Genomic DNA, 27,429 nt, shown 5'->3' with positions numbered 1-27,429 from the left:
TTACACTATGAGACCTCCTTTACCAGTGGCAAAATATAGTAATAGGTTTTTTGTACCAGTTGAAAGGGTAAAAACCTATTACTATATTTTGCCACTGGTAAGGGAGGTCTCATGGTGTTATCCGATTAGTCGAGCAACGGAACCAGTGCAATCGGTGATGGAATCGATGACTTCGGTAAATCGGAAAGCTCAGTTCTAGCGTGGAGGCACTCACGTCAAGGCTCTTCCTCTGAGCCTCCATGTCGGCGTTCTTGTCGCTCCAGTCGCGTTCCAGCTGCTCCGTCTCCTGGCCCTTGGCCCACGCCAGCTCGGCCTCAGCCGGAGCCAAGAAGGCGAGCAGCTCTTGCAGTCGTGTGGAGCGAGCCCCTGACGCGGCCTGCAAGACGAGAGAGAGAGTGGCTGCTTCACCGCCGTGCCCCATGTGTGTGTCTGGGCCTGGGTGGACCATGGAAGCTGGTGGATCATGAAGCTCGTTATACGCCCCTGTTAGAGCGATGAGTTTATTTTCCTTTTTTCGGCAAGAGCTCGGGACAGAATGCGGGCAATTACAAGGGAAGAAGGCGCAGAGCTCAGGGGTTGGGGGAAAGGGGAAAAATGGGACTGCCGAGTAGAAACACAGAGACTGCCGAGTAGAAACACAGCAATGTGCTTTTAATATGGGGAAGAAAAGGCAAGGGAGTAATTGAAAAAGGGTGGGGGGGGGAAGGTGTACAAAACCAAGATTTATAAAAAAAAAATAACCTCCAAATGCCAAATGAAATCGTCATCTTAATTAATCGAGCGATTAGTCAATGAACCGCCCTTGCTGAGTGCCCGTGTGTGCAGCACAGCTGGGCACAGGGTGCGCCCCCCACGCATGGGTGGAGTTTGGGGGGGGGGGTGGCACGGGGGGGGGGGGGGGCAACGCCCTTCCCAAACTGGACACCTTTATTAACTTATTTTCACTAGTTTACAATTAAGATAAAAAATACATTAATTATATGTGAGGGGCAAAGCGAACGTCCTCCCCCCCCCCAAATCAAACTCTGCCTGTGATGCCACCAGTCTCGTTTTTGCCCGAGCTGGAGCAGCGAGGCCTCCTCTAACGCAGAGGTCTTGGGTTCGAATCCAGGCACCCACCCGCGGTTTAGTACGGGGCTCTCAGGAGCGGCGAGTCCATCGTCTCAGCACTATCTCGTAGATTTACCACAGTACGAACGTATTCAGTGAATTTGGCATCGTCATGATCATCACGATCCATGGACGTAGGTGTCCACTGCACATTTCCACAGGGGGCAGAATTCAGAGTGGGAGTGGCTACGCAAGTCACGTGATTTGCAGGAGACTTGAGCTGATTTAGATGCGTAGATAATTCAGATAAGATTGTAAAATTTAAAAATATATATTCAAAGTAAAAATTAAAAGAGCATATGTATAAACTCATGTCTGTAAGAAAATGGAATGCTTTCGTGAGATGCTGAGAACTTTAGTTTTTAAATGTGGATCATATTAAATAAGCAGATGTGTTCAGCACTTGGATGTTTGTACAGCAGATGGTATTGTTAGAAGCATTGTTTAAAATATCAGACAACCCATCAATAAATGTTTGTGTATTCATCTGGCGCTAGCCAGGGAATGTACTGTTACTTACAAGTGACTTATTATAAGTAGCCGTTAGCGCTGCCAAACTGTCTGTGTAATTCTTCTTACGGCTTGCTGGAACTTTACTCTGAAAATAATCATATGAAATGCCAGATTATTATACATCAGCAAAAAAATACACAATGCGTTTAGATGCACTGCACGCACAAACCCGTAAATGTGCGGCAACGATTTCCAATTACAATCATCATAAGGCGATTTTGCCATGAAAATATGAAGGAACGACATGTCACATGCCATGTACATACAGTTGATATAGCGCAATGGTCAAACGCAATGGATCTAAACTAGCCCCCGAATTTCCACAGACCACTAAATCAGGAGTAAAACGACATGCAAATAAAGCAATATACAATGTTGGAATTGGTAATAAGAAACCAAAAGCTGGACCAAAACGAATATTCAATGCCAAGAGTTTTTAACCAACTGGCAAGACAATCATCCGTAAATTGCTTCAATGCCGTACAATATATTTTACAATTTTTTTTTATTTTACCAGGTAAGGCTCCACTGAGCTATATAGCTCTTTCAGAAGGGACCTGGTCACAAATGATAGCTCAACGAGTGGCTTGTCATGGTGGAAATTCATAGCAGCCAAATACTCTCAATGCACGTTTCTAAATGTGGATGTAAACACCGGAGAACCCCCGAGAGAAATCCACGTAACCATGGCGAGAACATGGAAACTCAAAATATACAGCGGGCGTCAGGGTCGGGATCGAACCCACGACCTCCTGTATACCCGGCGAGGTAGTTAACATTTCGTGACCATGGAGCCCCATATACCGTACCTCATAAGCCTGGGCCTCCACAACTTTGGTGTTCAGGCCCTCCAGGACCTGGTGGAGATTCTTGTGGCTCTGCAAGTTGGCCCCAACGGAGGAGAGGTCTATCCCCCAGTCGGCACTCTCAATCTCCATCTTGGTACAAGGCAAGTCAAAAATAAAGAGCGCTCTATATTACATATAGTCGTTTCCACCATTGTGATAGAAACACAACATCTGCCTGATTATAGTTGCTTTACGATTGATGGTACTTTTAAGGACACTGTGCAGTAACTTGTAAATGCAATTGCCGAAAGTTTTTTTTAATTTTGCTTACATATAGATTATCTATCAAATTAAACCAACTTTAACACCCTGTAATCATATAATTGTCTGACAAACTCTGAACAACTTTACTTGATCGTACTCGCATCTACAGACATTAACTACAACTGGCAGTTGCATCTACACAAACGCACCTGTTTTTCCTCCATGAGGGCCATGAGGTCCTTGATGAAGTTAAGCTTTTGGTCAGCCTCCGCCTCGGCTTTAGCCTCAGCCTGGGCCTTGCTCAGGGACTCTGCCAGCGCCCGTGCCTCCGCTTCCGCCCGCAGCCTCGCTTCTTCTGCTTCCTTCGCTTTCACCGCTTCCCTTTCCTTGGCCTCGGCCTCCTTAGCCCTGGCCTCCTCTTGCTGCTTGGCAATGGAGTCCGCTAATGCCTTCGCTGCAGCATCGGCTTGGAACCTAACCTTGGTCTGCTGCTGAGCTATCAACCTGACCTTTTCCTCTTCCTGCACCTTAGCCAGAGCTTCTGCCTTCGCCTTGGCTCTGGCCTCCTCTTGGGCCTTGGCTTTAGCCTCTGCCTCCTTGGCTTGCGCCTCCTTTGCTGCAGCCTCGGCCTTGGCCTTTTCCTTTGCCTCCTGTTCAGCCTTTGCCTTGGCCCTTGCCTCCTCCTCAGCTTTGGCTTTAGCGGCGGCCTCCTTTGCTGCAGCCTCGGCCTTAGCCTTTTCCTTTGCCTCCTGTTCAGCCTTTGCCTTGGCCCTTGCCTCTTCTTCAGCTTTGGCTTTAGCGGCCACCTCCTTGGCTGCAGCCTCCTTTGCTGCAGCCTCGGCCTTGGCCTTGTCCTTTGCCTCCTGTTCAGCCTTTGCCTTGGCCCTTGCCTCTTCTTCAGCTTTGGCTTTAGCGGCCGCCTCCTTGGCTGCAGCCTCCTTTGCTGCAGCCTCGGCCTTGGCCTTGTCCTTTGCCTCCTGTTCAGCCTTTGCCTTGGCCCTTGCCTCTTCTTCAGCTTTGGCTTTAGCGGCCGCCTCCTTGGCTGCAGCCTCCTTTGCTGCAGCCTCGGCCTTGGCCTTGTCCTTTGCCTCCTGTTCAGCCTTTGCCTTGGCCCTTGCCTCTTCTTCAGCTTTGGCTTTAGCGGCCGCCTCCTTGGCTGCAGCCTCCTTTGCTGCAGCCTCGGCCTTGGCCTTGTCCTTTGCCTCCTGTTCAGCCTTTGCCTTGGCCCTTGCCTCTTCTTCAGCTTTGGCTTTAGCGGCCGCCTCCTTGGCTTGCGCCTCCTTGGCTTGCGCCTCCTTGGCTTGCGCCTCCTTTGCTGCAGCCTCCTTGGCTTGCGCCTCAGCTTTGGCTCTTTCTTTAGCCTCCTGCTCAGCCTTTGCCTTTGCTTTTGCCTCCTCCTGGGCTTTGGCTCGAGCCTCCGCCTCCTTTGCCTTGGCTTCTAGTTGTTCCCTTCCTATGGCTTCTGCCAACGCCCTGGCTTCTTGGTCAACTCTTTCCCTCTCCTTGGCCTCTCGCTGAGCCTTCGCCTTGGCCTCCGCTTGTGCCGCCTTGGCTTTGGTCGCAATATCGGCCGGGATCTTGACTTGCTCTTGGAACTGCATCAGCGGTGCCTGCACTGACTGTGCCTGGATGACCTTTATCTCGTCCACGGGGCCAGCAGCAGGCTTAGATGCAGCGGCGAATTTGCCGAGCCTGTCCAGTGCAACGGTAAATCTCAGTTAGCTGATTGTCCATCACATACGTATGTATGTATGTTGAACATCTTTTCGCACTGTAAGTAGCCAACCGTGCTAACCGGAGGTGTGGGGAAAGGACAATAAACTAAACATAATAAGCAGTTCTGAAGACATGAGTTTTCAATTTTGATTTAAAAGTGTATAACTCCAGTGGCTTCCTAAGATCGGAAAAGACCCATAAAGAACCACAGAAATCCAGAGACTGATATACAACCATAGAGACCCACAGAAACCCATAAAAACCCATATTTATATGTATGTATGTATGTTGAAGTTCTTCCGCAACATACGTAGCCAACCATGCTAATCGGAGGTGCATGATTAGGACAAAAAACTAAACACAAAAAGCAGTTCTAAAGAAATTAGTTTTCAATTCAGTTTTAAGTGTATAGCTTCAGTAGCTTCCTAATATAGGACGGAAAAACGTTCCAGATGGCTGCATCATGTTGACGTCATGTATCCAACAATCTTTGTATAATATTACTGACCTGCATGTCAATAACAAAAATTAAAATTAATACAAAAATATTCTTATTATTAAAAGTAGATTGTCATCGAAATGTGCTTGACTCATATTAGATCAGTACGCATTATCTCGGAAGCTAAGCAGGTTTGAGCATGGACAATGCTTGGATGGGTGACCACCATGCACAGCAGGTTGCTAAAGGATGCGGAGATTCTTGGTGGGCAGCAGAGGGTTAGTGCAGCACTCATACTCTGCTGTACTGTACTTCCGCGCACAACAAGTGTGGCCAAAAAAAACTTAAACTACATTTTTTTATTTTGCCAGGGTAAGGCCCACTGAGCTATGTAGCTCTTTTTCAGCAGTGACGGGGAGAACATGCAAACTCCAAATATACAGGCGTTAGGATCAGGATCGAACTCACGACCTCCTGTATACCAGGCGAGGTGGTTAACATCTTGCCACCGTGGCGAGAAAAACCCCCACAGTGGTGCAGGGTGTGGGGAAGCCCTCATCCACCAGTGGACTGGCAAAGGTCTGTGCAGGGGACATGCTTTGTGTGATCTGGAGTCCAAAGGGCTCGGGTTAAATGAGTGTGTGTCTACCTGGAGGCTTCCTGCTGAGCCTTCATCTCCCCCGCTTGGATGACCTTGACCAACTTCCCCAGTTCCTTTTCCACATCTGCCGGGGACTGACCAGGGGCCACCTTTATCCGACCAAAATTGATCCAAACCTGAAACACAGATCGGAGGGTCAACGTGTATGTGTGTATGTACGTACGTATGTTGAGCTTCTTTCGCACCGTACGAACGCAACCGTGCTCATCGGAGGTGCGGGGCGGGGGGGGAACACAAACTAAACGCAAAAAATCAGTTCTGAAGAAATGGGTTTTCAATCTAGATGATTTAACAGTGCATAGCTCCCAGTGGCTTCTTAATATCGGAAGGAAGAGCGTTCTAGATGGCCGCAGAAGCGTGTCTGATAGCAAGCGATGCAGTGACCGTCTTTGTCCGATGGCCAGCCAAAAGCCGCTGTGAGGACGACCTGAGTTTGCGTGATGGTTTATGTTCCTTGACGAGATCAGCAAGGTAACAACACATGACCAATGCAAATTGGACGACGTAAAACATAAGTTGGAATGAGGCACTGTTGGATAAACAGCAGTCCTGGTTTATATTGAACAAAGGCTGTAATAAAACAACTTTCAGAAATCAACTCCAGCTGATTTTTTATTGCAACTATTTCATTGAGTAAGGAAATATACATTTTGCACAACAACTGCCATCTATAAAAATCACATAATTATTTTACTTTCATCTACACCTATGTAACCTCCCATTTTAATAATAAGTTTTATTTGTATGTAGCTTTAATGCTGTAGAATGCGTAACGCGCACAGTTTTGGCACCGAGGCGCGGGAATTCACAGACAAGTGGGAAGGAAGTAATCCTAAGCTCTGTTGTCTTATATTTGGAGGTTTAGCAAACATCACTAATGAACAATCTCGATTTGAAGTTTTCGTGACTGCAGGGATCCATACTCTTTGGTTCTTTCGGTAAAGTCACGTAGGTAGAAAATTAATAGATCACGACGTTTCGATCGCAACACAAGCAATCATCATCAGGTGGGAAAACCACAGCAAGAACATTTTTTGCTGAAGTGGGAGATAGATGCCGTGGTAAGAGGTTCACGTCCCTCTCCTAGCGTCCACGCAACGCTCCCCTCCCCCTTCTCCCCCCCCCCTTCCCCCTCCCCCTCTTACCTATATAACCTCTTACCATGGCCTCTCTCCCACTTCAGCACAACATTTTCTTGCTGTGGTTTTCCCATCTGATGATGATTGCTTGTGTTGCAATCGAAACGTCGTGATTTAATTTATTCTATTTTAAACCTACGTGACTTTACCGAAAGAAGCAAAGAGTACCATTAATGAACGTTAATACCCGTGAGAGTACCCAGAGTAAAACGTTGACTGAGATGCTGGTGCACCATGCATGCATAAGGCGCTACTGCACCTGCAATGCCTTGTACAGTTTCTCGATGCTGGCTTTTTCCCCGTCTCTGCCGGGAATGTCTTTCTCCTTCAGCTGCAGCAACAGAATCTGGAAATCCTGGAAAACACAGCAGGCAACAGCAACAATCGTGAACCTCATGTCTGCGATAGGTTTGCTGCTTAATGTTTTTATACCTGTACGTAGAGTAGCTGAAGCAAATTTGCATCTCAAAATGCATCGGGGTTTGTAGCGCGTGCAGTTTCGCGTGCAGGCGCGGGAAGGCAGCCACAACCGGCGCCAACAATTTCCCAAGCTCTGTTGTCCTATATGTCCAACTGGACATCTTTGAAAAAGAGCTTCATAGCTCATCGGATTTCTCGAGGATGAAGAAAAGATTATGATTCCGATATTGGGATATTTGGCCAACTCTTTCACTTTGAACCATTGCTTTCAGCGGGTTGTTTTAAAGCGTGCGAGTCACAATCCGTAAAAAAAAAGCACCTCAATTCGCTGCACTTTTTCTTCTCATCCGTTAGACGCGCCATTGTTCGTCAAGTTCGTGTAACAATCCAAGGGGAGCTACTTGATTAATTTAATAAAAAAGAATTTTATCATTATATTGAGATGCACTCCGTCTCCTCTCCTGTCTTCAGGGGTCATGTGAACTACTTAGGTACAACATAAACGGATGAAAACAATCGATTCTCACACGAATTATATTAGGCATTTGAACCTCACGGCAGGACCCCGGGGTCCCATTAGCCCCCGGCTCTCGCATAAACTACGTTGCGACGTCATGTTGTGTCTGTTGAAGGCGAACGACACGGCAATCTATTCCTCTCGAAGAGCTCTACACGATGCGCTAATACAAGTTTCAAAGTTTTCGATTTAAAGCTTTCGTGACTGCAGGGATTCATCCTCTTGGTTCTTTCGGTAAAGTCACGTAGAAGGGAAATAATAAAATAAAATAAAAAAAACATAATAAAATAATTCTCACGACGTTTCGGCCACAACGCAAGCAGCCATCCTCAGGTGAAGAACAGGTCTGTCAGAAAGACAGCGTCTGAATTCAGACGCTGTCTTTTCGACAGACCTGTTCGAAACGTCGTGAGAATTATTTTTATTATGTTTAATTTTTATTATTTTATTATTTCCCTTCTACGTGACTTTACCGAAAGAACCAAGGAGATTTCAAAGCTTTGTTTCTTCTGCGTGGTAGTTTATGCCCCTCGACGAGATCGGCAACGTATTGCGGTTCAATTGTGGCGAGCACTTTGTGCGTAATCAGTGCGACCTCATCACGCGTCACCTTGAGCTCCTCTTGGCTCATGGTGCTGCCCTGGCTCTCCACTTTCTGCATCTTCTCCTTGATCCAGGAGAGCAGGAAGCTGATCTTGGTTTCGTACTCCTTCCATTTCTTGTCAACCTCCTGCAGGGCCACAGGGCATACAGTTCCGTCATTGAGGCAGAGACCACGTGTCGTCACCTGTGTTTGTCAACAGTGTGCGTTTCACTAACCTGCTTCCGTTCCTAAATTAAAACCCTTCTCTTGTCCCTTGCCTATCCTACTGATACTCGCTGCCCCAGCCCAGCTACGACCCCCTTAACCCCTATCACTACCTCTCTATGTGTATGTACGAATGTTGAACTTATTTTACACCGTAAGTAGCCAACCGCGGCTAATCAGAGGTGTGCGGGAAGGACAACAAACCAAACCACTACCCCTATCTAACCACTCCCACTTGTCCTCCTTACTGTGATCTTAACTACACCGACACTTTTATTGACCCCACTTCTTTATTGTAACCACCATCAAATAATGTTCAATTGTATCATTATTGTAAAGCACCTTGGACTAAGGCGCATTATAAATCTATATACGAAAAGACAAGATAAAACTAAACTGAACTATTTTATTTAGGAGGTAAAGCCCACTGGAGCTGTGAGTTATTTTTCAGAGGCGACCTGGCCACACGTGACAGCTCACTGAAGTGGCTTATCATCTTCACCGTGTGGCAATTTATAGTAGCATCCAAATAATAGAAATGCATGTTTCTGAATGAGGAGAGAAAAACCGGAGGACCCGCAGCAAAATCCACGCAACCACCACGAGGAGAGAGAAACACGCAAACTTCAAATATACAACAGGCATCATCAGGGTCTGGGATCAAACCCACGACCTTCTGCGTACACCAGGTGGCCGCAAGATGTGAGATGAAAACATTTCCATTTAGAGAATTGCAGCTAGCAGTGCACCACCCTGTTTCAGAGAATGATCCTCAAACGTGATGCCACACAACTATTTCAAGATATATATATTAAATATGGTCCACATTTTTCTCCAAATATATTCCAATTGTGATAATAGTGTCATGTTGAGGAATCCATTGGGGTCTTCAGTTGAGTAGAGCAGTCCGCACGCCAGAGAAAGTAAGCTCTTTTTACAGGACTTTAGAAAATCCTTGATATTTTTTTACTCGGTAGGGAATCACACTCTCCTATACACGTTGTTATGAGATTGTCCCAAGATAGTCTAACTAGTACGCTTCATCATCAGAATGCATTTAAGCCAAAGTAAGTGCAAAAACCAAATTGAGCAAGATGGTTTCCTGGGCATTGGTTTCATCAAGACGAGGGCATCAACTCACAACATTTGTGCATCTGGTTTAACCACCGGTGGCTGAAACACAGATTCGAGTCCAGCATTTCTGTGGCGCAGGCTAAGAGCTCTAACCTCTGAACCACCCAGCCAATTTACACAACACAATCTTGATATGGGAAGGTGGAAGGTTTGATTAAAAAAAAACTTGTCATGAAAAAATTGCACAAAGCAGCATTGTTTATGGCCACATTTAACTAAAATTCCAAGTCATCCCAGTGAGCACCTTCCTGCGGTGACATGTGGCGGCTTGAAAGGGTCTCTTGTAGGGCTGAACGATTTGAGGGAAAATATCTAATTGCGATTTTTCTGACAGATATTGCGATTTGATTTGCGATTACATTTTTTAAAGTCAAGCATCAGTTCAATAATCACCGTGTAATAGATTTAAAACATGTGATGGAGCATTATCGCATGATGCCATCAAAATAGGAACTGCTCTATGTATTCTAATGCAAGGATGAGAACTTCAAAGATATGAATTGCTTCCAATAAGTATTTCTTAAAATGTTTTAATTGAAATAGAACAATCAAACATGGAACAATTCTTACGTTAAATAAATAACGTTATAATAATATATAATAAAACAATTTCAATAAGAAAGTAATAGGACTTTTCAAATCGCAAAAAAATCGCATCCTTTGCGATTTGCTAATCGCATTGTTTCAAATTGCGATTTCGAATTGAAATCGATGAATCGTTCAGCTCTAGTCTCTTGTTCCAACCCTATGCTGATAAGCCTCACCTCATTTCGCAGGACAACGTTTCTGTTGAGTCCACGATTTTGCACAAGCTCACAACGGTTCTAATAGATGAGCAAGGCAGAGAGTGCAAACTTTTTTAACGAGACTACGGAGTCACAGTCTCCTAGCCGGTCATTACACGTACGATTTCCACATGCTACTTACCATCCACACAAAGGAAAAATTGCAAGGCCTGTATCGAAAACGTCTTCACCTCTGGCTGCCCCCAGTATTTTAAATATATAAAGTTATTTACGAGCCCACTGTTTTTAAGTGGGACGAATTTTCCCACAATTTCCCCCAAAATTGCAAAGAAACCATCGCCACACTTGACCTTTCACTGCAACTCACGTAGATCGTGATGCCATCCGCTGGGATCTTCGGGAAGGCCTCGTAAAGGGCGGCCACGTAAGTCACCACCGACTTCTCTTCAGGAGATTTCACATCGACATCTGCGGGGGGCGCGGGGGAGGGGCGAGTACAATGACTAAACTTTAAACTTGTAGGAAAACAATCACAGCATTTTCAAATGTTACGTAATGCAGTTTCAAATGTTACGTAAAGTTTTCCGGCATATTTTAAACATTGTTTTAATTTGCGGGACACGTCGCTCGAAGATTGTCCGACAGTCGTGAATAGTGATGGAGTGGCAGCCAGGAGATGGAGCGCGTCCGAGAGGACGTCTTGCGCGGAAATCAGCTTGCTGAGCTATCAATTGCGGCCAGGTCGCTTTTTAAAAATAAACCAGTAGCTCAGTGGGCTTTACCTGGTGAAATAAAAATAGTTTAGTTTCATTTATATATTTTTTGTGATTCTCTCTTACCTTTCAAAGACTTAACGTGTTTAAGTAATTTTTTGTTGTTGGAACGTTCTGACCCGCCGCCCACTGGACATCTGTGAAAGAGCTTAATAGCTCATCGGATTCCTCCAAAATAAATACACATTCTGATTCTGGATCGTTACATCGCTGGACCTTGGGAGATGGAAGCAGCTTAAAGAGGCCTCATTCATCACGGCTGACGATGACGCTGAATTTACATTAATTTTACAGAGTTAATTTCATTGTTCAAAGCAGATTTATTAAAATAATAAGTTAGAAAATACAGTTAAGGAATACATTTATATTCTTTTGCATTCATAAATTCGTCTAAACGTACACTATACATCTTTTTCGAGGTTATTTTTTTTATACGTCCCATTAACATTGAGATATTTTCTATATCAATGACTCCTTTTTAAGAGGGACCTTATTTAAACAAAAAAAATGGTCTGTCGTGGAAAGCACAAATTATCTCAGTCTGTTGTCTGTTACAGTGCACGGGCCTGGTTTAGAAAAGCCCATGTGGTATAAAAAAAATCAATCATGCAATTGCCTGCATATTACATCCATACAAGCAGTTGTCCTTCCAGGCAGACTTTATTTGAGCTCAGAAGCACTCAAATAAAGTGGCCCAGCAATATTTTTTGGGGTAAACTATTCCAGTATGTCCAATAATCACGGTAATTTTCCCAATTGTAACCTGAATCCTAGGCATGGCAATGTGCCAATGATAGCAACAATAATAAAGCAACATTGACATCAATAAATTCCACATGAGTCTCAAAAGTTAATTCTGCAAAGGGTACAGCCAGTAACATGTTCTTATAAGAATAACATTAATAATATTTTGGATTTAAGTGCGGCTTGCTTAAATGCTTTAGCATCTCAAAGTGTCTTACATCGCATCTCAACTGAAACGTTCCAAGGACACCCCTAGTGGCAGATGCCCCCGCGTGGCAGAAGGTGACCAGGCACTGGCATGAATGTGAGTCTTAGTCGGCTAGTCCGGGGCAACCAATTAGAATGTCGTCATCCCTACTGATCAATCTACGGGTAATACTTCAGAATTTGGCAATTGTTGACGCTGGCACACAAATGGCCTACTCATTTCAAATGAAGTCACGGGATTTGTAACGTCCGCTCTTGCAGCAGATGGCGGGTATTCATGGTCCATTCGCCCGCATTGTCAACGTGGGCAGGCTGCCAGAGTCGAACTGCGAACCTCCGCAACAAATGGCGAACGAGCTGCTGGCGGGTGGTGCCACAGCCCCCCCGTGCAATGTCCGGATTGTGCCAAGGATGGCGACACATTAACTACCTCGCCTGGTATACAGGAGGTCGTCGTAGGTTCGATCAAGACCCTGACGCCTGTATATTATAAGTTTGTATGTTCTCCCCGTGATCGTGTGGATTTTACTCCGGGTCCTCCGGTTCTACATTTAGAGACGCGCGTTTCGAGTATTTGGCTGCTATAAATGTCCACGTGATGAGCCGCTTCATTGAGCTATTATTTGTGGCCAGGTCACTTCTGAAAAAGAGCTATATAGCTCAGTGGGCCTCACCTGGTCAAAATAAAAAAAATTGTTTCGTAGTTTGAGTCGTGCTCACCTTCGGTGTCAAGCAGGCGTGGGACTCGCAGGTTCTGCTCGGCCAGGCTGAAGGCCTGCTCCAAGTTCTGCTGATTGTTCTGCTGGTAGACCTTCTTCATGTCCAGGAGGTCGGGTCTGCAGGAAAACAACAGCACGCTACTGTTCACCAAACATACCACACGGACACACTCATCGCACCATTTTTCCACGAGTGGTTTTCAACCGGCTTAATTGCTGTGCCGAGCTTGAACCAAACCGTGACACGCTGGCCTCGCAAGACAGGCGAATCTCGCTCGAGGCCGAGCAGGACCACCAGGGACAGAGCTAACACGATGCGCGAATTCCAAGTGACATCAGTCAGCGCACCGCGAGGACACAGCATCACCGTGTCAACTACACACACCTTGACTCATTCATTGCAGCTTTCCCGCGGTGGAAAAACAAACTGGCGCAGGTATTGAAAAACCGTCCAATGGGAAAAAAAAGCCATCGGATATGGGGGAGGGGGCAGCAGCACGCGCTCCGTCACCGGTGGCGGTGGATGATGGCGTTGAAGAGTCTGCCGTCGCGCCACGAAGTCGTGAAGTTGTCGCAGCGCAAGTCCGGGTACTCCTGCACAACGCGACGCACCCACAGCAGGAGGCGCTCCTTCGCGCCCAGGTCCCGATGCTGCTCCCCCACCTGGATGTCAGACACCTGCACGCAGGCGCGCGCACGCACGCACGCGGTCAACGCGTTAGGGTCGCCACGTCTCTCTCACGGACGACCAAACTCAGACACACAAGGGCACCCCGGTGGCGAGATGTTAACTGCCTCGCCTGGTATGCAGGAGGTCATGGATTCGATCTCGACCCTGACGACTGGATATTTTAATTTTGCGTGTCTCTCTCCGTGGTCGCGTGGATTTTTCTCTGGGTCCTCCGGTTTATCCCTCCACATTTAGAATGAGTTTCCACGTGATAAGCCAGTTCATTGGGCTATCATTTGTGGCCAGGTTGCTTCTGGAAAATAGCCATATAGCTCAGTGGGCCTTGGCTGGTTAAATAAAAATAGCAGTCAGCACGAGGTCTATCAAGCCTCTTGTATTGAAGTTCTTGTATTGAAGTTCAATACAATGACGGTAACCACAACTCAGAATAAATCAATTCCCGCCACCCGAAAAAAGAATGCCAAATCGCGGATGACCTCGGTCAAACGCCCCACAGGTGATAAGCCCCCCACTTACGTGGAGGAGGGAATCCTCGTGACTTCCACAAGCTGCCAAAAGCGGTGGGTTCTGTGCAAAAGACTGCAGGCACTCTCAAGGAGACGACGCAAGAGGCTATGTTCGTGCAATCGTTGCTGGAACGTGGATACAGATTTGCTGCGCCCCCTCGTGGACGTTTGGGGTGGCAACCTCCAATCGCAGGAGAGGTCGCATGACTACGTGTGCTTGTGTGCTCTGCGGAGCAGTGACGCTTCATCAAATGGACTTAGAAATTCAGTCGCGCCGAAACCTTGTCGTCCTATGCCACTGCTGTACTAAATGGTCATGGTGCTCGTGGTACTGATGGCGATGATCCCCTGAAGTTGCATTAATGTGTTAAAGCCTTAAACGTCGAGTCGCATCCCTTCTGCCTGACCTCATTCCCTGAAATGACAAACGCAGGCGTTGTAATGTTGTTTTGTTTGTTTCTGTCTGTCTGCAGCATGTCCTTTGTGACCTATTCACTTTCGACACGCTGCTCGTGAGCATGGTAAGAGAGCTTCGAATCTTGCCGATAATTTACGACGGTAATTGTGAGCGAGATTGGCGCAGTCCCTGTAATATTGCAGTGCTCTACAATTTTTATTAAAGTAAAATTCACATCGGTGAGCACGCATTTCTCTCAGTGCAATCAGAGTCCTTTCACCATGTGGCGTCCAGCGATCTGGAACGCTAACGTTTGACTCTCACGTCGGATTGCATTGAACATAACGTGGTGGTCAGAAGGGAATAAACGCGGTGGTGCACAAACACAAACAAACAACAATACATATTCGTGGCATATACAAACACCAGTACTAACGTTTGACTCTCACGTCTAATGATGACTGTTACATTGTTATTATAGCTTTATTTTACTGATTTTGAAAACGTTTTGGTTTAGCCATGTTTGTTTGTTGTAGTACAGAGTTAGCCTGATAACTTTAATCTACATTGTCTTATGGTTGTTATTGTTTGACTTGCACCCCACTCGGATTTTTGCACACAGCATTGAAATACGGTGTTTTTTCTGGAAGACTTTGCTGTTTTTCCAGGATTTTTCTGTTGCGTGTAGTCACTTTAAGATGTTTCTGGTTCATGTTTTTGTTTTGTTGCGGTTGCACCCGAGTCAAGAGCTGCATGGCTCACAGGGTTATACATAATAAATAAAACTGAAATTGCATTGAACATAACGTTGTAGTCAGAAGGGAATAGACATGGTGGCATATACCAACATCAGTGCGACAGATCCCCAGCCATAACTTATTTTAAAACAAGTCTTATATTTCGTGCGGTTGATTGCTCACGTATGTATGTCGAACTACTTTTGCACCGTATGTAGCCAACCGTGCTAATAGGAGGTGTGGGGGGAAAGACAACAAATGTAAACACATAAAGTAGTTCTAAAGAAATGTGTTTTCAATCTAGATTTTAAAGTGCATAGCTCCAGCAGCTTCCTGATATCGGATGGTTGAGCCAGATAATTTAACATTATCTGGCTCAACCGCCTCTATTTTGTCGTTGAGTATTTTTTTATTTTTGTTAATTTTGCCTGAGCGGAAGATGGCAGCCTTCACGCGACCCGCTCTGTGAAGTGAGAAATCGCGACAAATGCCATCGACACGGCGATCGAACATCGATCATCGATCTCCCGGTCTCCAGAGCAGCGACACACTTCTGTTTGCACTTAGTCACATATTCACTTTAAGATGTTTTCTTGTTCATGTTTTTGTTGTTTGTTGCGGTTGCACCCGATTCAAGAGCCGAATGGCTCACAGGGCTACTACCTAATAAATGAACTTGAACCTTGAACGTCACGCCAAATGGCCTTGTTCAGGGCCAAACAACAAGGCGTCAAAATGGGACCTTATTTTTGTCAGTATCAAAGTATGAAAAAATAAGGATAGGTTTTATCTTTTCTGGCAATAAAACAGGTATTAAGATAATTAACCAGGTAGGGTGTTGAATGTTATGTTAGCCGACTCTGTGTTGTATTGCATTATATTTATAAGTTTACTAGGTTTGTTTTCTCTTTCATTTGTACCTGATGATGATTGCTTGTGTTGCAATCGAAACGTCGTATGCTATTACTTAATCTATTTTTTATTTCTACGTGACTTTACCGAAAGAACCAAAGAGTAATTCCTGCAGTCACGAAAGCTCCAAATCAAGTCGGTATTAAGATGTTTAAACACCAAATATAAACTTTTTTTTGCAAGGAATCAAGTTCGCATTAACCACACGTACTTGTGGTGAACATGAAAACAAACACGCTCTGATAGTCCATGGCATTTTCTTTGAACGTGTAAAAAATATTCTTATTTTTTCAACAATGCGTCAGTGAGACCCTGTGACCAAGGCTCCTCCACAACTGAACACAGAGGGCCTCTCCCGTGCGGAGTGCGAGTATCTCGCGAACACAAAACACGTATCATCGACGTCAACATGCAACGACCACAAACAAGAAGGAGACATCAACAGCGATGCACTCCGCTGCTCCTCACGCGGTTGTCTGGGCTTGAACACCCGAATGTGAAATTGTAGTTGAAGAAGAAGCACCATTGCAGCAGCAGCAGCCAAATAGTTTGACTGAAACGAGTTTTTGTTTTCACCACTAGGGGGCTCAACGGCACCGCTGTTGAGATCAACGTACGAACTTGGGCGTTGGCTGGAGAAATTCAACCACGGCAAAGCCACACAGTGGCAAACGCCACGGGATATTGTTACAGGCTCGGCTCTGTCAGCACTCCCTCGGCGATGGCGCGCTAATGCGTCCGTTAAACCCTGTCGGTGACGTGCGCGTTAATGATAATATCGGTCTTCCTGTGCTATTGATCCGAAATGACGGCAACACCACACAATTCGTTTCGACAATGATATCGAGAAGGAGCAGCAGCAGAGGAAACTAGATCCAATGTTAGTTAGCAGGTGCCGTGAGAGATGTCGGTACCCGGTTGGTGCATGTCTGTCGAAACACCGTATAACGACCGCCCTAGAAGGTGGTTGAGACTGATATCAGCCATCGGTCCGCTCGCTCCAGACACGTTACAGACTTTTGCAAGCGTGCCCTTGATCATTTTACTCTTGTGGACGTGAAATAGTTTTCACATTTTCGGCACTCGGGAAGTAGAAGACAGTACTGGGATACACAAATGTCCGAACGCTTGACTCAGGTCTTGGTGTTAAAAGTCTTATCACGAGTAAATGACAATTTAAATTAGAATTTACTCGTGATGAGACTTGAACACCGCGCACATGAAAGATGTGGATGTCTTTGTCCCAACTCCCAGGAATGTGTGTGGGGGGGGGTGTTGCTACCATTCTCAAAGATCATTCAACAAGAACATGGGTTTCTTTTATAGGAGCACTTAAAGTTGTCCGCACCCGGCCCAGTCGAATGTTCTTCACAGCGAGCATATTTACGCATGGCCAAATCATTTGGCCATGCTGCGTTGGCAGTGGTGCACAAGCACGAACGACAATTTTGTTTTGTTTTTTGTAAAAATCGACACGTCCGTCAATAACACTGTGACCTAAAAAAGGAAAAAATAATAGGTAATGTTTCAGGCAGTGACTCTTCCTTGTGCTATGTAGAAGGACCGTTCCCAAAACGTCGTCTATATACTGTTACTTTAAGGCCACAACGGTGTCATTGAAGAATGTGTTTAGGTTTGTCTCTATCGCTCTTCGTGGGGTGACTTGAGACAACAGGGATGGTTAGTGATTTCTTTGTTATTTTTTTTAAAGAAAAGTTGGATTCGGGCTGACAACTGGCACATAATGATATGCTCTTGTATATGATTCATGTCTGTGGATATATACACAACTGTCAAAAGATATTGTACGGAATGTGGTCTCGAAAAAAAAAAACTCTCTTCGCCTATAAAAACGCTGTGTCTTCTACTAGGACAGTACAACTTCAAGTATCCGACTCGCCAGGGACTGAAGTACCGTAGAGGCGGATATGTAAAGAGATTGCAAATGTGATAGCCTTAGAAACGATAAATAAATGCAACTGCTTTAAATATTTCTTTACATTACTTTAGAAGTGAACATGTGTAGGGCTAACAATGCGTCGCTCTTCGTGAAATAGTCAGCTGCTTTTTGTGTTTAAGTTTGTCCTTCCCCCGCACCTCCGATAAGCACGGTCGGCTACGTACGGTGCGAAAGAAGTTCAACGTAGATGCATACAACGGTTTGAACATCTATGGCGCATGTGGCATTGGCAGTGGTGCACAAACGCAAATAACAAAAACTCTGTTTTGAGTTTTTTTGTCGCAGAAAATTACAGTTACACAATGCGACTAAACACCTGTGCGTACCCAATGTACGTTGAACTTCTTTTGCACCATACGTAGCCAACCGTGCTAATCAGAGGTGCGGGAAATGTGGGTGGTTCATTTGGTTAGGGTGGATACGTGACGGTCGGATATGCGACATTGACCCGTGATTGCAAATATACTCGTCTTTGCAAGATTTTTGTTCCTTGCCGAGTGTGATTATTAAGACGTAATGTTTTTTATTTATCATATATATAAAAGCTGAATTGAAAGTGTGGGAAAATGTTGCTGAATATGCCTCTTATAAACATGTCATTTGACAGATTAAAAAAATCAGGGATCCATTGCATGCAGCACCTGGAATGTGTTTGCAGTTTTGAATGGAGTTGCTTGCAGTGCGGAGAATTAACTAACTTAACTAAAGAGAAAACAACATGTACAATCTGTGCAAGGCAGTGGGTGGCACAAGTATGTATACATTCATTACATTCCTATCTGTAACATATTACCTGGTTTAATTCGTTCCAAAATGTCTCCACGCCTCACATTTTATCGGAACATTTTCAGAAAGCAAACGGCGTACAGTGCATTCAACTACATTCTTTAAGCCGCACGCACAGTGCTCTGACATTAATCATTTTGTACGGCTCTTTGGCTGGCGATACGCGAGCTTTCAGTTGCTATAAAGCAGAGCGCACGCCATATTTGAGCGAAAGCTGTGCTGAGGTCAGCCCAACACCTAACGGGGCCTCCTCTGGGTCGATTTGGCATGGCATGGGCACCTGGTGCCAAACATTTGTTTGACAAGTTTATTGTCGAAGTGCACACTGTGTGCTTATTGAATTGCACACGTTGTTTCAGACCTTGCCACCCAAAACGTATTCCAAATGTGCTATTGGTCAAGAGGCAATTAAATGTTCTTCTGCAACTCCTGCTATCGGCAGGGAATCACGATAATTTAATTGCAGCCGCAGGCTGGTTGAGGGCGTCCATCCAGTTCTTACAGGATGTCTGCTTCTCTGCAAGTTCCAAGAGGAATTTGCCAACAACAACACGAGGCCGATTATGAAATGCCGTGTGAGCGCTGACAATGACAACGAAAAAAAAGAGACCTAAATGGTGGCTATGGAAGATAGCACCACGAACTGCAATAACACTGCACTAAAATAAATAACATTTTCATTGGAAATGTTTCACAGGACAATGGCTCAGATAGTTATTTGACTACTTGCCTTTAGCCCCCCCCCCTCCCGATACGTTCCATTCATTGGCTACCACATTCTGATAAGCTCCCCCCCCTCTCCTCCCCCCTCAACTTGTATTTAAGAGCTTGCATCTTGAATCCCTGCCTCACTTGATACAGCAAATCTGGCTGTGACGGTCCCACCTGATGACGGAGACTTGTGTTGCCTCCGAAACGTTGTGATTTTTATTTTATTTTTATTAATTTTAATTTCATTTTTTACCTACGTGACTTAACCGAAAGAACTAAGAGTATGAATCCTTGCAGTCACGAACGCTTCAAATCTAGAATTACTTGCCTTTTGCCCGTCCAAGGACGGGTGTATTGCAGTAAATCTGAAACTTGCAAGCGAAAAGCAGACCGGGACGTGACATTCATTGCATCCATTCGTGTACAATTTGTAAGGCCAGGGTGACACAGACCTTTTTAATTTATAGGTTATAATCCATTGTTCATCATGACGTCCGTTTTACTTCTATGTCTCAACAGCGTTACAGGCATCGCGTGACGTGAGGGTTCTTGCCTTTGTTGTGAGGGTTGTAAGTTGACGCTGAGGAGGGGGGAGGAGGCGCCTCGCCCCCCCCCCCCCCATGTGGAGTGACGTCATCCGCTAATTAATATTAATGAAGGGGGGGTGGCCCATGTGGAGTGACGTCACACGCAGGACACACAGACAGGCGCCTCACCCCCCCCCCCCCCCCATGTGGAGTGACGTCACCCGCTAATTATTATTAATGAGGGGGGGTGGCCCATGTGGAGTGACGTCACACGCAGGACACACAGACATTCTTGGCTCATTATAGTAAGTAAAGAGGATCTGTCCACTATGAAGAAGGGCCATTGTCTGAAATGTCACCTATTTATGTTGTCCTTTCAGCAGGTTTTTTTCTATTCTTGACTATGGCAATATATTCATTCAGGAGCCGAATGCCAAGGTTGTGGTCTGCTAACCGCGACAAGGCTTCAACAGAGAGTTTGTGTAGTTTTTCTATTCCTCCATTGATGGCGCGCATAATGTAGTGGTTTCTAATATACGGTCCATAGTTGCATTGTCTTGAGACTTTGTTATGAGTGCCGCTGCCAATGCGATATCATCCAGATTGCATTTGGTTTCATCACAGTAGGGGGGACGGGTGGGTGGAGGGTGGGCTGGTGGGAGGCTGCCTACATTTTAACCCAGAAATGTCAGCGGCGCTGACTCAGTCTCCAAGCTGCACAGTGCCCTCGTTTTAAAACAAACGGCTGTCTTTTCTCTCCTCGGCACCGATTCAGCAAGAACGATCACACCAGACCAGCCACAAAAGGCTGCCGCCTGGACACTTTAGTCGAGATAACAGGACGACCAGCCCCAACACCCTAGCTCTGTGTTCTTCACTACTTCTTAGGGACGAGACATTTGAAACCATTGGGATTTCACAGCAGCACGATGATTATGATGATGGGAGGGTGTTGTCACGTGTTGTGTGTATTGTCGGAGGCCGCACGTCAGGAGCTGCGCTAAAGGCCACCAAGGGCTGCCAGTGGGCCGCGGGCCTTGCAATGGAGAACACTGCCCTCACTTCACGACGGACCAAAGTGAGACAGGCAAAATGCGTCCAAGTGTGAATATTTCACTCACTCAATTATAACCGCTGAGCCAGTAAGAGAACCACCAATTAATTCTAACACTTCTGCTTGAATGTGTAATCCATTACAAGACAGTTTTAATGGAGTTAAAAAAAAAGGTTCAAGATGCAGCCCTGCAAATTCTTGCTCACACCACTGTGGCGAAAGAGCCTCGACTCGACAGCACGAGAGAGCACCATCTCTAAAGGGTATTTGGCCTACTCTTCCACGCTGACCAGATGTCTTAGAAGATGTGGGGCTATCCACACTCTACTCCACCACACGCAAACTGCAGATCAATTAACTGTGCCATACCTATTTATACATCCGGGTAGACATAGGTGCGGAATGTAAGAATCTCGCCCCACGTTTAAACTGCCGAGCGGGGATATCGAACTGGCGGCCTATTTACTATTACAACTTTTTTTTTTCACCAGGTAGGGCCCACTAATGTAGATATTTTTCAGAAGCGACCTGGCCACAAATGATAGCTCAACGGAAGTGGCTCATCATGTGGGACATTATAGCAGCCAAATACTCGAAACGTACGTTTATAAATGTGGAGGGGAAAACCGGAGGACCTGGAGATAAATCTACTCCACCACAGGGCAAACATTTAAACTCAAAATATACAGATGCCAGGGTCGGGATCGAACCTGTGACCTCCTGCATACCTGGTGAGGTAGTTAACATCTCGCCACCATGCCCTCTGGACTCAATGCTCGAGTTGCACTTTCAATGAAAGGAGTGTTATTCCCATTGCAAGCAATGTGTGCATTTCAGGTCAACTCTTTGTTCAGGTAACATAGTTGGAAAATTAAGCTGTGTAGAAAGGTTTCAATAATGTTTGTTTAAATTGGGCCCAATAACTGCCATTCCATGCCTGACAAGCAGGCATGGAATGGCAGTGGAAAATTGAGAAGGGGGATTAGTTTACTGCTTGGAGCTGTGCTTTGCAACGAGCATGCAACTGCAAATTTAGAATTCACTCAGTTTTTTTCCCTCTTGCTCAAGATGTAAAATCCCAGGTATGTTATGCGTTTGGATACGGCAAGCACATGCTTAACATGTCTTCATAAAAACGCGTTTTCGCTATAATGTGGTTCTGACGAACTACTTTTTTGAGCCAAGCGGGATGGGAACTCCGGGTGCACGCGCGGAATGATACGGTGCGTGGCGGGGTACCCTCATCTCAGTTCTTTTGCCTCGCAATGGGAAAACTGCAGGCTGATATTATAGTGCAGATATGATTAAAATGTGCATAGTGTTATTTATTTATGCCCTGCAATGTACGTAAATAACTCCTCGCTTAACGCGGTACTTTTCAGGAACGCATCTTGTACGTTAAATGAGGAATTACTGTCAATACAATTAGTTACCGCTTTATTAACAGGGTGCTCTGGCCTATATATTCAAGCAACACAGCAGCAATTGTTTCAGAATCAGAATTAGAATCAGAATCGTTATTTAGACTGGAAGAATTCGGTGAGCTATGAAGCTCATTTTCAGAGATCTCCAGCAAACGTGAGATGTTCAACGGACCTGGCTCTGTTGACGAAACTCAGAAAATAAGCACATCCAGAGTTTGCCTGCTTAAACTAATGCTGCTGAAAAAACATTGGCCCAGATTGCTCATGGGCCGATGAGCTTAAATATGATTATATTCATATGGAGTCACAAATCCTTTACTGTTTATGCATTCAGTGTCCAGCAGAGGGCAGTGCAGCAGATGCTGTACACTGACTCCTCTACCTATGAACGAGTAAAGTTCCAGAGGCTTGTTCGTAAGTCCAACTTTACTCCTGTCAATTCCAAACATGTTCTGCGGCATGTACACTAAGCACAGGGAATGGCTTTAAAAGTCCTGTAGACGTAGATGCCCCTGATTCCTCACGTTCTGCAGATGTAGACGCCACCACCGCCATCTATTGCGCGGCAGTTAAACTTACGACTCTCGGTCCGAATGGGCAACTGGACATATGGACAGGTTTGTTCGTGTCTCTGAAAGTTTTTGAGTCGAACATTTCGTAAGTAGACGAGTCCCCGTACTTATTTGGCCCCACTTCGATGCTCGCCACCTTCACCAACCCGCACTGAGCTGAGACACGTCAACAAAACAATTCCGGCAAAATCGCCTGAAACTTTGTTGTAATCAATCTAGGTTTGAAGTTTTCGTGACTGCAGGGATCCATACTCTTTGGTTCTTTCGGTAAAGTCACGTGGGTAGAAAATAAAATAAATTGTTGTAATCACCAGAGAAACGTCGTACTCAAACTGTGAATGTTGTGGATTGACTCTCCATCACATCGATGTGCTGACGTAGCTGCTAAATGACACACTTTGTTCACGTCACAAACCTCACTAATTGGCTCTTTTGGGTGGCGATGGGTTAACAACACGGATACATTTACGCGATCTACCCCAAAAACCTTCATTATTATTCACAGAACCCTACTAACACAGAGCATTGGCACACGGCAAGGCTTCATTGGGCGAATAAATGTGAAGCTAACAAAATAAAACACCTGCAGCACGTGTGTTGCCCTCTGACCTGGAAGTGAAGGATGATGGTCCAGATGAGCCCCAGGGTGAGCTTGGGGTTTCCCTCTGCGATGTCATCGCTACGGATGTTCACCAGCTTGATCTGCGGGATGATGTCACAGCAGTTATGGCCAGTATCTAAATTATACGTAGTTAAAAAATGTAATTTCGTTACAAATGTCATTTGTTATTTCCGGTATCTAAATTACACGAGATGCGGTTAATTGAGCATTTGTATCTGCATTGCCTTACTCTAGTAATTTGTCATTTTAATTAACTCTGCACACCTCTGCTCCTCCGATAAGCGTGTTTGGCTACGTACGGTGCAAAAGAAGTGCAACATGCATGCATACATCACAGGCCACATTTATAGACATTCATTGATCAATTGAGGCTCATGCCGGGATGGGGATTGGATCAACGCTCCTTCCGCTCAGCTCTATCTGCAAATACAGTGAAACCTCTCAGAGCCACACTAACTGGGCAGAGAGCCTTTCCATATATGCGGGGGCATCTGACATACTTCAAATAAGTAAATAGTTGAAACACGTTATATTTTCATTACATTAAAATGTAACGTAATTACAACCTAAGACATTTCGAAGACATGCAATCATAATAACTAAATATTACAATTTAATAACAAGATACACCACACTATACACCATATACGTGCAAAGACAAATATTTTCAATGTAGCATGAACAGGCTGTTGGGGCAAGTGCTGTTAGCGAGCACCTATGAAGGCCGGCACAGCATACGTTGGGGTAAGTGGCCAGAACCATGCCCGGCCACCTTTATCTCCCCAGTAATGATGTTTACACAATGCACAAGGGAGGCTGAGTTGACCTCGGCGAGACCCAGAACCCGTTCATGCATTCATCGATGACGGCAAGCCGGAATTTAACTCGGGTCACTGGGTTTGTAGCGCAGCGTTCTAACCACGGACACTACCGCTCTCCACTATATACATACATTCACCGTACATTGTACACACACAATATACACAAGCACTACTTTCTACACACATGCAAAGGTTACACACGTATGGCGGTGGTGCAAGGACACCACTTTGTTGTCCATCTTTAGACTGTTTAAATGTGCTGAGCTCTGTTGCTCCTCCCTCTGCCAAACCCGTATCCTTTCAACACGTACGCGTGCAGTATTCCCCATATGGCACACAATTGGACCGATCAACTCGTCGGATAGCGACAGCCACAAGTTCTTGCACATGAGCTTAATGGGCAGTAGCCTCTGCCGTGCAAAGTGTCCAGGTCGGCGCGGCTCACTTGGCGTCTTTGCATGAAGTCCAGGGCGATCTTGATGTTCTGCATCTTGTGCACCAGCATGCTGCCTCTCTCCCTGGGCTGCAACACACAGCACGTGCAGCACAATCAGACAAACCACGACGACCCCCCCCCCCCCCGCATAGCCTCATTCACAGACTGTTGGGGCAAATGCTGTCAGCGAGTAGCACCTATGAAGGCCGGCACGGCACACGAGGGGGCGGGTGGCCAGCAACCACGCCCGGCCGCCTTTGCCTCCCGAGTGGCGAATTTACACATCGTACCAGGTGCACATTTGAGGCTGAGTCAACTTAGGGGAGGCCCAAGACCGGTTCAGATAATCGTGACCGGTTTTGGCTGTGAGCAGGAATTGACCTCGGGTGGATGGGTTTATAGCGCAGCGTGCCAATCACTTCGCCACCCCTCCACACGGCGAGCGAACACACACACACAGTGTTCAGGGCTCTCCCAACACTCTTCTCAAGTCCGTGGTAAATTGTTGTAGTAGAGTAAGTTAATTTAACTTACATTCACTTCGCCTTTGCGATTGATCTGCACCTGTAATCGAATGCAGCTCTTTTACCGCGACTGGAACCCCAACTGACAGCACTACCCACAACTGCGGGCCAGAAACAACTGAAGAGACAATGTTATGGCAATATTGACCAGAAGTTGGTACCAGCCATCAGGGCTACCTAAAGGTTCCGTGTGAGGCCACCTTATTCATTTTTGCGTGTGTTTTATTTGTTATCCCCCCCCCCACACCTCCGATAAGTGCGGTCGCTTATGTACGGTGCGAAAGAGTGTTCAACATACATACATCCAAGGCAAAAAAAAATCAGGACGGTTGTTTTTTATGTGAGACCTGGGAAAAATTGCCCCCCACACTCGGGTTGGCCCAGCCAGCAACGCATTTACTATGTAAAACCATGCCAACGTGGTATGGCAATGGCACACACTTTAGACAGTGTTCTGGCGAGCCAATGTTAAGGAGAGGTTCGTTGCTAGCTGCCTGGCCTGGACTGGCCACAGGGCAGTAGTCCAGGCAAATGCCCGGTGGACCGGGTCATTCTGAAGGCTGGTGGGCCGGTCTGGGTGGGGAAATTTTAAATGTGATGAGTATTGCATTTTTTGTTATATTAAAATATTGTATTACGAAAATATTTACACTTCATTGCTTATTTACGCTCTCAGTTGACATTAAGTCCCATATTCGTCAGCCACGAAGATTGTTCCTCACCGGCCCATTTGTTTTTTGGACCCAGCCAAACTGGGGCAATAAGATTCGCTCGGCAATTTGGGCCAGCCTGTTTACAAATGCCTGGGCCGATATTTAGTCCCATTCTGTCACTGCCAGCTGCTGTTAACACCAATTCTCCTTGTGCACAATTCGAAGATACATCTTCTTGGTTCTTTCGGTAAAGTCACGTAGAAGGGAAGTAATAAAATAATAAAACATAATAAAATAATTCTCACGACGTTTCGGCCACAACGCAAGCAGCCGTCTTCAGGTGAAAACCAGGTCTGTCGAGGCGACAGCGTCTGAATGAAACAGCACCATGCTTGGAGCATATATTTAAGCTGGGTTGGAAGGGGGGGAAAGGGCACCTTGACAAAATAATTTGCATATCAAGAGGAATTTAGCATATGTATGGGAAATGCAGGTATGTGATTAGTACTACTTATGCCCGTGCATTATGCAGGATTAGCAGCATCAAAGGGAGGGGATATGGGAAATGCAGGTATGTGATTAGTACTACTTATGCCCGTGCATTATGCAGACCTGGTTTTCACCTGAAGACGGCTGCTTGCGTTGTGGCCGAAACGTCGTGAGAATTATTTTATTATGTTTGATTTTTATTATTTTATTACTTCCCTTCTACGTGACTTTACCTGAAAGAACCAAGAAGATGAATCCCTGCAGTCACGAAAGCTTTAAATCGAAATTTAATTCTAAGTTAATTTTCTGGGCGACAGGTCCCAGAACTTGAGAAGACCGAGGCAGAGATATGTGAGCAAAGAGGTGATGGTTATGAGCCTGGTTGCGAGCGTGGATGAAGCCTGCAGCATTGAGCGCGTCCGCGTGTTTTGAGTTTAAACGATTTAATGTGAGGTGGGCACTGGGATGGGTGTGGCGGGCCGTAGGGTGGAGTTTAGAGTGTGAAGGATGTTCTGACAGCCACTGAAACATAATATATATGGTGCGCTGGCACTGAAGCTATACACAAACGTGTATATACAGAATTATTCAAATCCACGGTGATATGTAGGGAAAATATCGTGGATATGGCAGATCCTATTATCCACTGGGTTATCCGCAATTTTACTCCTCTTATCCGTGGGGTAAAGAAATCGCAATAACAGGAAGATCTATGGCTTGCAGAGCAGATATGATTTTTTTTGCAGATCCTATGGCTGCCACGGATAAGAGGAGTTCTCCTCTCTACGTAAGCTCTGGCTGTATGTAATCTTCTACTGTCAGAGCCAAGAAATACCAAATCAAGAACAAAATATAATCATCCATACATTACATATGATAACACTCTTACTTTGTGCGGGCAACAAAATA

The 27,429-nt window shown here is 45.6% G+C and overlaps 1 protein-coding gene across 5 annotated transcripts in view; it reads right to left on the bottom strand.

The window, feature by feature from the left end:
• LOC133353248 (plectin-like) overlaps positions 1-27,429 on the bottom strand; it is a 229,135-nt gene that overhangs the window by 41,115 nt on the left and 160,591 nt on the right. For 3 of the 5 annotated variants that reach the window (XM_061569339.1, XM_061569337.1, XM_061569340.1), the window contains exons 4-15: positions 24,864-24,941; positions 23,585-23,677; positions 13,210-13,376; positions 12,700-12,815; positions 10,623-10,723; positions 8,178-8,297; positions 6,890-6,985; positions 5,480-5,607; positions 2,885-4,367; positions 2,433-2,561; positions 1,631-1,708; positions 215-376 (exon numbers count right to left, since the gene is read on the bottom strand). In XM_061569339.1, the coding sequence (XP_061425323.1) occupies positions 215-376; positions 1,631-1,708; positions 2,433-2,561; positions 2,885-4,367; positions 5,480-5,607; positions 6,890-6,985; positions 8,178-8,297; positions 10,623-10,723; positions 12,700-12,815; positions 13,210-13,376; positions 23,585-23,677; positions 24,864-24,941 (2,751 nt within the window). The remainder of the gene's footprint in view (positions 1-214; positions 377-1,630; positions 1,709-2,432; positions 2,562-2,884; positions 4,368-5,479; positions 5,608-6,889; positions 6,986-8,177; positions 8,298-10,622; positions 10,724-12,699; positions 12,816-13,209; positions 13,377-23,584; positions 23,678-24,863; positions 24,942-27,429) is intronic. The other 2 variants (XM_061569338.1, XM_061569341.1) reach the window with 2 other exon arrangements.

The sequence above is a fragment of the Lethenteron reissneri genome, chromosome 43, assembly GCF_015708825.2.
Source record: "Lethenteron reissneri isolate LAM-NWPU_2019-01 chromosome 43, ASM1570882v1, whole genome shotgun sequence".
Classification (NCBI taxonomy): domain Eukaryota; kingdom Metazoa; phylum Chordata; class Hyperoartia; order Petromyzontiformes; family Petromyzontidae; genus Lethenteron; species Lethenteron reissneri.
The sequence above is the reverse complement of the archived record's forward strand: the minus strand, read 5'-3'. Positions and strand labels throughout refer to the sequence as shown.